General features: G+C 47.6%; 1 protein-coding gene across 1 annotated transcript in view; it reads right to left on the bottom strand.

The window, feature by feature from the left end:
* Positions 1 to 6,273: 6,273 nt before the first annotated feature.
* The window catches only part of LOC126575950 (eukaryotic translation initiation factor 5B), a 66,647-nt gene continuing 58,960 nt past the window's right edge, over positions 6,274 to 13,960 (bottom strand). Inside the window, exon 8 of the mRNA XM_050236965.1 lies at positions 6,274 to 6,977. Coding sequence (XP_050092922.1) covers positions 6,870 to 6,977 — 108 coding nt within the window. The 3' untranslated portion in view covers positions 6,274 to 6,869. The remainder of the gene's footprint in view (positions 6,978 to 13,960) is intronic.

Here is a 13,960-nt window from a genome sequence, read left to right as displayed (position 1 = left end):
CAGTGATAAGAAAGGGGTTGCGTGCGACAGAACACCGGAAGCCGGACCGGAAGCGCTGTGACCAACGCAACCACTTAATTAAAAGTACACACCTCTGCGGTCGATAAAGCCCCAGCATGTATCTGATAACGATAAGTTTCTCTGTGTGTATATTGTCATCGCCTGGTCGCGTTGTGCCGCGATTTCTGAATGAACAACGAGCCAGCGCCAGGCTCATGATAACGTGGCATTGGTTGTCGTGAAATGATAACGCGGCTTGTGTCGTAGTAAGTTATTTCTTTCGGGGGCTGTGGAAAATGGAACAAAAGCTGTAAAGGTACGGAATTAGTCGGATGGCTTAGTCTTAGTAGAGGGACTGGCAGAGAACTGGTGCCTGGTGATGGTGTCGCTTTGTTGTTATCACTGCAAATTCCGCAAAAATCTTCGTTATCTTAACGTAGCCGGTGTTCATACGTCATACACTGATTTAACCGATTGGTTGAGATCATATTTCATTCCATCGGTTATCGCCGGCAAAGTCAAAGTGAGGCTGAGTAAACTGTACTACGAACTGCATTGAACGATAAGGGCTGTGTCGTGTAATTCTCTATTATAATCTCGCTAGGACGCATGTGAAATGGGTTAACAGCTTCCAAATCTGTTTTTTCCCTTTCATAATTAGCCAATCCACAACCGAGAGAATGCATCTTATTTGAAAAACAACCACCAGCTACGTACGAGGGTAAGCCATATTGTCACAAATTGGGTAAAAGATTGTTTAAAAGATCTGTTTGTGATCGTCGCCTGCTATAATTGCACGGTGAATATAAGCGGTGGGCATCTACCGGTTCAGTAATGTCTGCTCACTTATGAATGGAATAAATGGAATTGGAACAAAAAAGTCCTCTTATCTCCCAAGCAAGCGCATTTTTCCAGCGTTTTATGTGTGGCGTGATGTGCGATCTGTCGATCTGCCTCTGCGGACCACCAAACCAACCAGTTCTAACCGACCATACTACTTGTCAATGGCGTCTTGGATGCGTTTCGCAAAAAAAAAAAACCGACACCGCCGCTCTGTGAACGCTGCGTGCGCATCCTTGCTGCTGCTGCTGCTGCTGCTTCATTCCGTGTTTCCTTTCCGATTTCGATTCAGGCCATTCATTCAGGTCTCCTGGCACCTTCCTTCCACGTTATAAGGGTGCTGCTGGCAAGTCATAAAACCATGGCCAAGTGGGGGCCCGAGTAAATGGGCCGAGTTTGATATCTGAGGAGGAGCAAAACAAGAGGACAGGGTGGAGAAGGAGGAGCAGAAGGTATCTATTTTTACCCATCATTACTTCATAAACGAAAATAAGTTCTCGCGCGCGCGCGCGCGCGCAGCGAAGATGCGAAAATTGCGCTTGCGAAAAATCCGGAAAACTCCTCATCCTTGCCTCTCTATATCTCTCTTGCACCGTGGCCGCGATCTGCCCCCGTCACCCTTTTATAGTGGCCAACACGATCCGGAGGGTGCCTGTGTCACGCACACACCGAGAAACACCGCGACGCGAAGCGGATGCTCACGCGAGATCAGATCCGTGGGGCGGATATGGATTTCTTGGCTTCCGTGCGCGGAAACCCCTCTCCACCACCCCTCTCTACTCCCTCCGTCCGTCATATTTATATTTTTGCTTTTTCCGCACGCGAAACCGCATACGCCGATGACGTTTCTGCGCACGACGATCGCCAGCAGCAGCAGCAGCAGCACGATCTCGGATGTTAGTTCAGCGAACTCGCCTGCCTTAAGCAACCCTCTCGTGTGTGCCTCGTGTGCGAGAGGATGACGCACGTTAGACTCGGTCCGTTTTGGGTGGAGGAAAATTGCCAGCCTGTGCTGTTTCCTCGCCGGGGGGACGCGGTCGGTCCTTGAAAGGGGACAGCAGTGCAGAGTGTGCGCGTGTAAGGGTAAGCGACCTTTTCCTGAAAGGAGAGGGGCCACGGGACCAGCAACCGGGGACTTTGGGGGGGAAAAGCAGTGGCGTATGTTGACGTTGCGTGATATTCTGCACTTCCTGTGTTCCTGGCGCGATGAGGAATGAGGGATGCACGGAGCGGGGTGGTACAGCATCTCTCTTTAGCTCTCTAGAAACGAGTACCAGAGTGGCCAAGAGAAAAAAAAAAACACGACTCTCGCTGTACTGTAGCTGTACTTTCGAGCCAGTTGCCGGCAATTGGTGCGTACAACTCGTTTTTTTTTTGGGAAATACTCAATTAATGCCATCAACACATTGTCGCGCACACAAGAGTGGGGGCTGTGTTTGGGCACGAATTGTTGCACATTCCGGTTGCGACTAACAACGCTTCGGTGCTGATGTTGTTGATGAAGGCAAAATCGTTCGATTTTGAACCACAGACACTATTCAATCTGAAAACGTACTTAATAATCCAATAATCTCATCCAATGAATCGACAATCGATTTGAAGCAAAAGTCAATGCCATCTGAGAAAAGGACCTTTTCAAAGGCCCTGAGGAATATGCTTGCTGTTAAAAAAAAGCGAAAGATTAATGAAGTATGTTTGCAAAGATCTTAGCAACCCGGGTTGAGTGCGATAAATTTTTGGAACAATAAAATAATTCAAAAATGATATCAATCAATTTGTCAGGTTTCGGAACCGATGAGTAGTCCTTGCCTCGATATCTTTACTTCGAACCGAGGTATTTACTCCATGTTGACATTTTTTGTGCTTTTCTTACGACTTCGATCAACCATCTGCCGAATATTTACTCTTCTAGATGATTTAGTGTATTCCTTCTCCTAATAACATATTACTTTCAAGTGAAAGCCTTGAATATTGCCAACGCAACAACTAGCATTGTAAGCAATAACTCTGTTCGATGGCCATAAATTAATCTTTCTCGAATTTGTTGGAGGATCCACAGCACCAAAAAAAAAAAACACTGAATTCATCCGGATCCAAAGCATTCACAGCGCGAACCACGGTGGCGTGGCATGGCGTGGTGGAGTCACCGAAAAAGCAATCCTTTTTCGCTATTCCTCTCCGCAACGCTAAGCCGGTAAACTGGTTCCGTGGTGGCAGTAAGGCAGCGCACCATACACAACACGCAGGTCATCGCGAGGCGGATGTCAACGTGACTCTCTCCCCTTCAACCCGTTGCCGAACTCGTGCCTACTCGTCGACCCATTAACGGTATGCTGGAGTGACAGGATTAAAAAGGCGCACCCTCTCCCACCGTCTCCCGAACGCCGTCGACTGACAAGGCATCGTATAAATCTTTCGTGTCGCTTCTGCAACAAAGTTGCACGCGGAATGCGTTACCGAGACGCAGAGAATAGTCGGCCGGGCGGTCGGTTGGTCGGTTGGTCGGTTGGTCGGTCGGTTGTGTTGCTGAAAAATATGTTGTGATATCAATCCCCCCTCCACCTTTCTAACCGCCCATCCATCCGTCCGCTTCTACCGGCTTGTTTGCGCCTTAAGACGTACGGTACGATGGCGATGAAGGCGTTTCATGTGTTTATCGTCGTCTGCTTGGTTGTTGCGTTTTTATTCCACTCCGTTTTTTTGTTGTTTTGATTTCGTTTGATCGTGTTTTCGGTTACGATACAAGGCTCATTGGGAAATGAAGAAGACGAAGAAGCAACAGCAACAGCGGGAGCGGGATAAAACGCCCGACAATCGCGTGAGTGGAGCACAGAAAACCCACGTGATACACGGGCGGCTTGAACGCGATGAACGCCAATTAACGGGACGGAATCCATTTAAAAGAATGATCAATTTGTGTTGTTTCGATTGCTACTTTTCTGCTCTGCAAAGATGGATACTGTACCGGGCGATGGCGAAAGCAATTCGTCCATCGATTGCTAGCGGATTGGATGAACATTAATATTATGAACGACAAGATCACAAATGCAAATGTGGTACCGGGAGGGTGCTGACCCTTATGCTCGATCTCTCTTTCTCTCTCTCTCTCTCTCTCTGGTTCTCAAAACGCGATCATCTTCAATTCAGAACAAGCCGGAACGAGGAACGCAGCTAAAGAAGTGCATGCGTCACGCACTTACCGATTCCACGCACGGCCGCAGGCGTTGGTGGTGGTGCTTGATCGTGCTTTCAAAGAGAAAATTGCCGCCAAAACGGAAGCGCACCACCCGTACGCATTGGCGGTGTTGCTTTTTTGTGTGCTGCAACATCCACAGTTGTTCCCGGTGGCCGGAAAAGGATTGTTTTGCCTTTTATCGAACGGCCATAGCTGGTTAACCGTGTTCCGATGAGATTTCAACGTTACAAATGTTTTCGCTTTGAGCAGAATGTTAATGAGGATCCTACGACACAATTAGATCATGGTTGGTGATCGTGTTGTGCCGGTGCAAAAATGCCATTCACCTCAACTGGCTGCGCGTACTCTCAGATTATTAAATTCTGCCAGGCTTTGTCGCTACGCATCAAGTTACAGCATAGTCGGAATTCTATAGAGGCCAGGGCGCTCGGTTGTTCCATGGACTGATCTTCGTCCTACACCCCTCCCGGGGGCCACGCTGGAACACCAACGCAGTTTCGTGCAAGAGACACAACTCCATCGAGAACTTTCACTTGGCTTGTCGCCAACATTTACCAATGGCGTGTGCGCGCGCGCGCGTAGGTGCTTGCACACACCGCCATCAACGTACGACATCCAGTATCGAGAAAGTGCCATTATTTTTTCGCATAGAACGACCACCAACCGACAGTTGGTGTAGCGCCGGTGTTTCATCGAACGGTGAGCACTGTTCGATTTTCGTTACACTGCACCGTACGTGACATCCGCGGGAAATAAATGCTGTCCAAACTTTTGAGCAACACATTAAACCGAATCGAAACAAATATTTAATCCATACGACGCTTGGAATGTTCACAATCATCTGCCCTAGAGCACGCATTCCGAACGTGGCGTTCGTTCGTTTCATGGTAGTGACACCAAACAAACGATCGGAGCGATCGTTGCTAAAGCAATTGACGGCGGATACTCTCTCAGCCGGGGCCGGATGTGCACGAAACCGGCAACGTGCACCGGAAGCCCTGGCGTAGAGAGTACGCTTTGGTATGCGCGATCACTAACTTCCCCGAGTTCTGCGATCGACATCCGTTCAATCGCGTTGTTGAGCGAACAATAATTTCAGCCCAGCGCCAGTCGTGTTCATCGATGACGCATTGAAAACAACCGTGCCATTGGACGTGCCAGTTTTTGGCGAGAAATATTAGCTGATGGATACTACTAATCGTCTACTTATAATTCGATCTCTTATTGGCTGGAATGTGGAAACTATGCCATGTGTATCATTAACTAACTATCGAATTCTTAACGAAGATAATTCGATATCGTGTGCACAAGGACACGGCGTCCTGCTCACATTGTGCAAGAGTGGCGGTCGGTACGAAGGGACCAACAGGCAGCTGTCTAGCGGGGTTCACGGAACGACCAAAAAAGGGCTTACATCGACATCGATTAGCATTGGCTGGCGTCGCTGCTGCTGCTGTTGCTACTGCTGCTTATCATCATGGCATGTTTGCCTTAGTCCAGCCATCACACGCCATACCCTGGGCGGTTCCGGGAAGTCCGAAAATAGTGTTCGCAAGTCGAAACAGCGCTAGGTAGTAGTAGCAGCAGCAGCACCGCCACAGTTACATCGGCCTTCGCATGACAGCGGTTCAAGCGTCTGCCAGTCGGCGCGGTGACGGTCACCACGGCACGTCGTCACCAGGGGGCCACCAATCGATCAATTTCCGTTCGCCATTTTCCACTTCCTACGCGTGTACGGGATGAAGTGGGAGCTTTCCGGGAACCTCGAATCCATGGTCGCGAACCAACGCGGACCGGGGCAATTGTGCGTGGTCGTCGTTCCTTCTCGCGTCGGTAACGCGTGCCCTGCAGGGCGCCGACGTACCAGGGTGTAACTGTGAACGTGTTTAATGATACAGCGATAGATACTTTAATTGGGGAGCCCACTCGATTCGCACAAAACGCCCCGTTCTATTTCAGACGACACTCGGTGGATTTAATCCATCTGGGTAGTTGCACAGGGCTTGTAACGGTAAGGTAGAGTATTTTCTTTTGGAATTGATATTTTTTAATTGTTTTTTTTTTTAAGCATCAAATGAACTTACCAGCTTACTATGATACTTACTAGCTTAGAGATGCGTTCGTATACAACGCTGTCGGGCAAGTTCTTTCAGTTTTTTCCCCTTTTTAAGCTCTTCCAATCACTCCCGCATGGTTTTTTGGTTGGTTGTTGCAAATTTGCGAATTCACCGTTTTGTTGTCTTCATTTGTTTCTTTTTTATTTTCAACTAGCTTCCCTGTACACATATGCTGTTCGAAGTTGCCTGGTTTTTACATTGCACTCGTGCTCGTTCATAGTGCGGTTCCAATCTGTGCCACAGGCGGATCTCGCTAAATATCGAAACATAATTTGGCAAAAACAGATAAAAAACCGAAACGAAACTAGTTTGAAACACTGTAAACAATTGGGAGAATAGTATCGCAACGCATGGTAAATGCGTTTACCATAAATAATGTTTGATATACAAAAAAAAAAAGATAATGAATCGTAGCATAACAAGGACGGTAAAACTGGAGAGTAAAATGAAGCGCAAGCGGTAAGTGGGTAATTGATAACCTGGGGAATAAAACCAATAAAACCAAAGCCATTCGAACAAAAACGAATTCGGAAAATTGTACAATAAAATGTGCGACTTGAGAATATCTTGAGAGAAGTAAACAAAAAAACAGGAAGCCAAAAACGAGTCCCGGGAAGGAGAAGGAATCTTACTCCATTTTAGCGCACTGCAAGAAGCCGGGAGACACATTTGAGCAGACTCAGCAGCAGCAGCGGCAGCAGCAACACACAGGCACACTACAAAATCTGGAAGGTCTTTTTCAGCTCCACCATCAGCGTCCAGTCGGATTTAAGCAGATCATCACGGAAGTAGTCCTTGCACGCGTCGATACTTTGACGGGAGATCTGCCATAGAAAAAGAAAAACGACAAGAGGAAAATGGTTAGATAAAAATTGATTGAATAAGTTGGGATGCTGCCATCAAAGCACACACATGCTAGGTTTCAGCAAAAATAAAAATTCTTTATCGATTTGCCCTAGATACCGAGCCCGAGCAAATGTCATTCGGAGCTGGCATTTGGTGTGTTCGAGCCTGTTGACCGGGGTGGATGGCTGCTGCAACTGCGCAACTGCCTGCTTGGCTCCATTGACGATGAAACTGGTGCATTGATTCATAACTTGCAGCAAACCAGCGGGCCAAGGACAGTTCACTTAGGGAACGGTTTTGCATCCAAAAGCGACCGCCATCACTGAATGGCCGCGTGCCACAATCTTCCATTCACGCAAAATGGTACACGAAATACGAGGCTCTCGCTACGAAATGGCTTTTCATTCAGAAAGGAAGCAAGGAACGATAAGCACTAAACAATAAATGAAGATAACAGTAAACAGTAAATCGAGTTAAAAAATAATGATTTCAATAATACACAATAGTCTTTACCTATTGAAACCTACTTAGTAACATACTTGGAGACGAATATAGAAAGCATTAACTCGGTAACAGCTCGGTAGAACAAGGATCGAAAATGTAGGATGCCTTTGAATGGGTTGCCGAAGAGGAGAATTTATAATTTTCAAATTGAATCGACGTTCATTGTGGAACAACCGTAGGACATCCGATTTCATTAGTTTAAACTAATTGCATTTCGTTTCGCTCCGTCGGTCTGCCACAACTGGCGCTGCAGCTGGTCCCGCCCCATCGGAAGGAGCACTTCCACATGTGCCACCTGCCGCCGCCTCTTCACACATAACCCAGCAGTAGCATCAGTATGTAGATCGTGCGTTTCGGGCGCCTCCATTAGCAACCGGACCGCCAGCAGCAGCAGCAGCAGCATAAAGGTGCGGGCAACACTAACATAACAGCCATTCTCGTTTAAGCGAAACGCTAAGCTAAGTTCATTCACTTCCGTGCACCCCATCGCAAACCATAGCAACCGAGCGCAAGAGAGAGAATGCGTGAGAGAAAGCAAGAAAGAGAGAGAAAGAGGCACACAAACACATATAGGTGGAACACGGTGATCCGGAAAAGAAAGGACAATATAGCAAGCGGGAAATGGAATTGGGTCGAACAGCAGCAGCAGAAGTTTCCCGATTGACGTCATCGTTCAAATAAGGCTCGATAAGGGTGCTGTGTGTTCTTGTTTCCCTCTCTCTCTCTTTCTCTCTCCCGCTTAGCACCACAAACACATAAGCGCTGACGGGATACGAAAATTCAACTCTACTCCCCAACAGCAATGTCATTGGCTCTCTCTATGACGTCATGAAGGAGGTTGGAGAATGGATACCGCCCATGACAACGAAGGTTTTTGTACTCTCGCGTTCAGCGAGGGACGACGATGACCCGGAGAATGGGTGGCTTGGGGCTTGGCAGCGAAACAGGCAAAATGGTATGTGGAGGTGTGCGCGTTTCAGGTTGTTGCTGTTTCTGGTGCCTGGTGCTACCTCCTAGGCTGGTGCTGGGCTTCTGGTCTCGGGAACTTACTCTCGCCTGGTGTGGCTCCGATCGTGCCAACCCAACGAAGCGACCAGTAGAGTACCGCCAACTTTGTTTTCATCGGGCTGTTGGTTAACATCAGCGCCGACTTTAATCGAGCGGAAGGAACTTGTGAACAATCGTTGGTTTCTATGCTCGATGGAGGAAAGTTTAGATTTTTTTTGTTCACGATCCACAAGAAAAGAACTATTTGAAAATCTAATTTCCATAAAACATAATACATTTCTTAACATAAAATATGCAATTTGTCCATTCAATTGCTTTAAATACTTTTATCGTTTAAAAAATTAAAAACTTTTACCGAATCACACAGCGTTTGAACACACAGCGTATCGGTGCTCTGGAAGGACGCTCCTCGAGAGAGCGAAAGAGCGTATGCGCATGGTGGGCCTGCGCTAATGGTGGGGTGAGCATGCAGTTGGTATGTGCCCGTTGGATTTTCGGGACACGATAAATCGATAAAAACCCCGGGAAACTGCTGCGACTGCTGCTGCTGCTGCTGCAGTACGCGTGAAAGTAGGTCACTGGGATAGCCAGGGGTTTAGGTTTATATACGAGAGCCCAACGCTGGGTGCGCGCGTCCTGTACTTGATCAGGAACGAACCGAGGCTTTTGCTTTACCGGGATCCGAATATATATATACGCTCCGAGCTGGAGGGTTTTTGGCCATTCGTCGTGGGTGTGTCCGCAGAAAATCGATATTAAGCTTTTCGAGAGTTCAAAAGTTTTTCGGTAAATGGTGACTGGCTCCCAGAATTGAATGGAGACTGTTTGGAGCATATAAATGATCTAATGGGCTTGGTGTTCCGAGGGTTTGCCGCAGAACTGGAACTGGAAAGCGAACCGCCGGGAACCAGAAGGAACGATTGCAACCACATAACCTCACCGCACCTAGGGCGGGGGAAGCTATTTATAGCAGCAACACGACGGGGGACAAAAGCGAAACCGGTTCCCACTTTGGGAGGCGCACGCGGAAAGTTCCCGATTCCAGAAACCAGAGAACGCGAAGCATAAAAGCAATTTAGCGCGTTCGCAGCAGGCCTGTCCGTCCGTTGCCACCACCAGCAGAGAAAGAGAGGGAGATTGGAGCTATTTTTAGCCCGAACCGAACCCACTTCCACCACGACACCACGACCTTGGACAGCGAACGAGCCTCCAACAGTTGCAGAGCAGCGAGCCTGCAGCAGCATGCAGGAGTGCCGAGTTCCGGGCCACTGAACACCCGGGATGCCAACCTGGGTGGGAAAGCACATCGACCTTAGCGCACATGGAGCGGTACGGAGAGCTCAGGAATGTTGTACCAGTCCAGGCTAGGCAAGGCCAAGCCTCCTACCAGGATTTAGCGGCAGCAGGGGTGCGTGCGTACGACCGGAGGAGTCCCGGAGTCCCGTGTGTCCCGGAGCGAAAATTAGGTCAACAATGACGTCAATGCCCTTTCCAGTTCGCCATAATGTGTTAAAAGGTGCTCGCACAAGGATACGGGAGCACTCGATGTCCTTGAGGGGCTTTTGAGGGAATTTCGGAGGGGGGGGGCGGGGGTGCCTCCGAAACCGGAAGCTGGCATTAAACAGTGTGGATTTTCGCAGAGCAAGGGGGGCACTCTAATTTGTTGCAGGGAATGTAATGGCCCTGGATTATGATAAAGATGGCATTTAAATTTTTGGGGCCACGCCATGGTGATCCTAATGCGCGTTTCGTGGATGAATGATTTGATGTGTGAATTTTGTGCGAACAGAAACCATTTCGCTTCAATAGGAATGGCCTTTGCGGGAATAGTTTATCGAGGAAAATGGTCCCTCGATTGACGACAATCTATCAACGATGGCAGTCATTTCTCTAGCGGAGCTGATCGTATTGATTATGCAAGGTCTGCAAACTGCACCAGCATCAGTTTCGCCATGATGCGTTCTACTGCTACTGCCGCACTTTAAGAGCTTTAATGTAGCTTCAGCTTTAATCTACATTCGCTGCGGACAGAACTTCGAGGTGGATTGAATGGACGGCTTATGGACACTTTTTCTACGCAAATTATTTGCAAAAAATATTCTATGCATTCAAAGTTGCTAAATAATCATCGAGAATCATAAATTGAGTTTCATCAAATGATCAAATGAGTGTTTAGGCACTCTTCTTGTTAATGCAATCTTGCACGTTCTGCTGTCTATAAAGTTCTCGAAACAATCAAGCAGTCTTTTAAATCTTAATTGACAGTACCACTGGTAGATGATGTTGCTAAGAAAATGGGTATCAAATTAATGACTACAAATGGTCTATTCCATAACAAAGGGATAAAAAAGGTCGCCCCAATTACCCGTTAAGCTCAACCTGTATTATCAACCACAGCATAGCAGCAGTAGAGGATACCAGCTAGCCACCAAATGGGAGACATCAGGACATTCCACGAAATGAATGAACCCCCACTGCTTCGCTCCCTGCAGAAAACGGTCACAGGTGCGTGCTCTGTCCTTTGTCCTTGCCTCGAGTTTATGTCACCAAGCAGCTCTGATAGGTTCAAGGAATTTTTTTTGAAAACTTTTCGTTGAGCAAACTCGCAGAAAAGTGGGATGTCCACGTGGTGTGTGCTAGGTTCTCGCGAGCACATAAACCTGAAGGTCTTCGGCCACGTGCGTATGTACCCGTGACCACTTCCCCTCCACCTTCTCTGTTGGATATTTCTAGTACACTCTATAGAGCGATATTTAGCTAGCCCCCTCCACTCCATGGTTAGGCGGGCCCGTGGCACTGCTTGTTTTTTGGCGAGCATTGGCCACAGGATATTGACTTTATTGGATATTGGTCGAAATGCACGCACCGAAACACACGCCAAAGTAGTGCGTCGCCATCATGGGACGAAGGTATTTTTAGACGACCAGAAAGCCCTGGGCGAGAGGGACAGATTGGCCGTACACGTGGCACCGTGTGATCGTGGCAATAAAAGTTTTCCCCTTATTGTAGCGGGCTTGTCATGTCGCTCGTGCTGCTGCTGCTGTTGACAGTTTGTATTTGTTAGAGGGAAAGAGAGCGAAAAAAAAAAAACGAAACAGTTTTCCAAACGGAAAATCCCGCGACAAGGGAGTAGCCGAACCGAAAGTAGTTCCCGTTGCGGAAACCAACGAGTCGAGTGGACATGCAGATTGATGGGTGCGCCACCCCCGGGGGCGATAAGATTTGCCATTTCAACTCGCAGTCGGAGTGTGCAGCCACAATTACACAACATTTCCTGCACAACACGTGGGTTTTTGATTTTTTTTTTTGTAATAATTTAACATTTAAATCTACCAGCCCATTCACATGCAACACGCAATGATTGACGGGTAATGCTGGAGTGCTTCAATCTGACATCATCATCAACTCAATCAAAGCAACCTTCTACCCCCAGTCGGCGTCACCAACGGAAGCGCGTTCTGACGGATCGGTTGGATTTCATATTCGAAGTTCAACCTTAAACACACAGACGCACACATACGCTACCACCGCAAGGCGACAGTGTGAAGCGCCCGGTTTGGAGGGGGTGAAAAAGGTGGCAATGAGGAAGCACCCGCCGCCGTCGTCGTCGTTTTACTACTACTGGATGATTTTGGATTTCAATTTCAATTATGCATTCAACGGAATACATTTGTGCTGTCTTTGGAGTGTAAATTAATTACGATTTATATTATAATTCAGCCAGCCATCCGGGACCGCGACTGTCGGTTGCACCATAAAGGGTACTGCCTGCCAGCCAGCCAGCCAGCCAACCAGCGAGCGAGTGTCACCGGAATGGATTGAAGCGATACAGCCCCCCCCCCCCCCCCCCCCCCCCCGGGAAAGGTAGGTTGGGGCGGATGTTCATGAAGCGCGTGACATATTTTATCGCCCGCGCGCGCACACTGAGCTACACTCTGCGCCTGCCTTTGGAGGACCCAAAACGGCAAGCACAGACAGACACACTGGCTCGCAAGCAGCAAGCAAGGTGGCAAGCAAAGTGACGCAACGCAACGAGGAGGAACAGTAAACCCAAGGTTTGTGAGGTTTGTGGCCAAAAGTTGTTTACCAAAACGAGAGTTTGAATTAGGCTTAGCAATTCACAGGGCTTGGTTGTACAAAACAAAGCGCAAAAAACATTAAATTAATCAATTATCTACAACATTTCTCAAGCTACATAGTTATTGATTTGAACTGTTACAAGAACTACCATGAAATACTACGCATCTGTTTCACTATTTCGAATATCATTATCATTTCGACATTTCTCGACATATTGAAGATTGGTGCACGGTCCATTCCATGATCCTGAACACCGCTAGCAGACGAGTTGGTGATCTACAAGCGCTCAGTGCCATCGTCGTGACCATCCCCTGTCGACGGAATCGGTTTGATCGGATTGAACCTCGCGATTCGTGGGATGTCTATCCACACATCGAACAGCACACGATGCGCCGAGCCGATCGAAACTAAAAGACACAACACACAATCATCCCAGACCGGAGGAGATCGATGCCAGCCAGCACGACTGTACGACACCTACGCACATGTCCCCACCCCCCCCCCCCCCCCCTCCACAGCAAATTGGATCCACACAATCCATCGCCCTTACATGGAGTGCGCAATTAAAGGTGGCTCGTTAATTTTCGAACGAATTTTAGCGGGAATTGCTTGGACGCTGGAATGGGCGGGGAAGGAACGTCACGGGCAAGGACAGTAATGTCACCTTTCAAGTGGAAGATAGGCGTTGAATACGTAATGAACGTGTTTGGAATGCGATTCGCCGTAAGATTTTGTGATTGACGACTTCATCTTTGTTTTGTTTTTTTTTTTGTTTTGTTCCAGGGGCTTTGCTGGAACTGACAGACAGGTTGGAATCTGCATTAGCACTCACTTTAACTACGTAAGCTGCAGCAATAGCTATGCCGTTTAAGAATATAATTGACTTTCGCTGATACGGAAAAGATTTCATCAATTTGGACAACATCGCAAGCCCTCTAATGAGTTAAGAATGGCTTGTAATTGATGTTCTGTGTTGTAGTTTGCCATCCCAATAGGCTGTGGTTCTCATTTCATGCATCTACTTTTTTCAATCGTAGTAATGCGAGAGAATAATTCTAAGTTCAGTTGTAAGCAAAGACTGGAATAAATAACAAGCATTTCTCATCGTCTTGCAAACGTTTTGGCCTTTGTTCAGAATGGTTTTATATTACGATAACTCAACATCCACGTGCTCGCTCTCTCTCCCCCAGAGAATATCTTATAGTGATTACAACGAAAATTCTCTTCGCAGAAATACCGGAACCAATTCAGATTCTCGATTGCGTTAACGATTAAAGGTAAAAAAAATTCAAATCGATTCTTTCTCAAGAACTCAAGCAAAAATCTAGATACTAAAGGAGCAGACGAAGCTCTCGCAAGGCGCATGACA

This window comes from Anopheles aquasalis, chromosome 3 (genome assembly GCF_943734665.1).
Source record: "Anopheles aquasalis chromosome 3, idAnoAquaMG_Q_19, whole genome shotgun sequence".
NCBI lineage: Eukaryota > Metazoa > Arthropoda > Insecta > Diptera > Culicidae > Anopheles > Anopheles aquasalis.
Note: the sequence above shows the minus strand (reverse complement) of the source record. Positions and strands in the feature narration are given on the sequence as shown.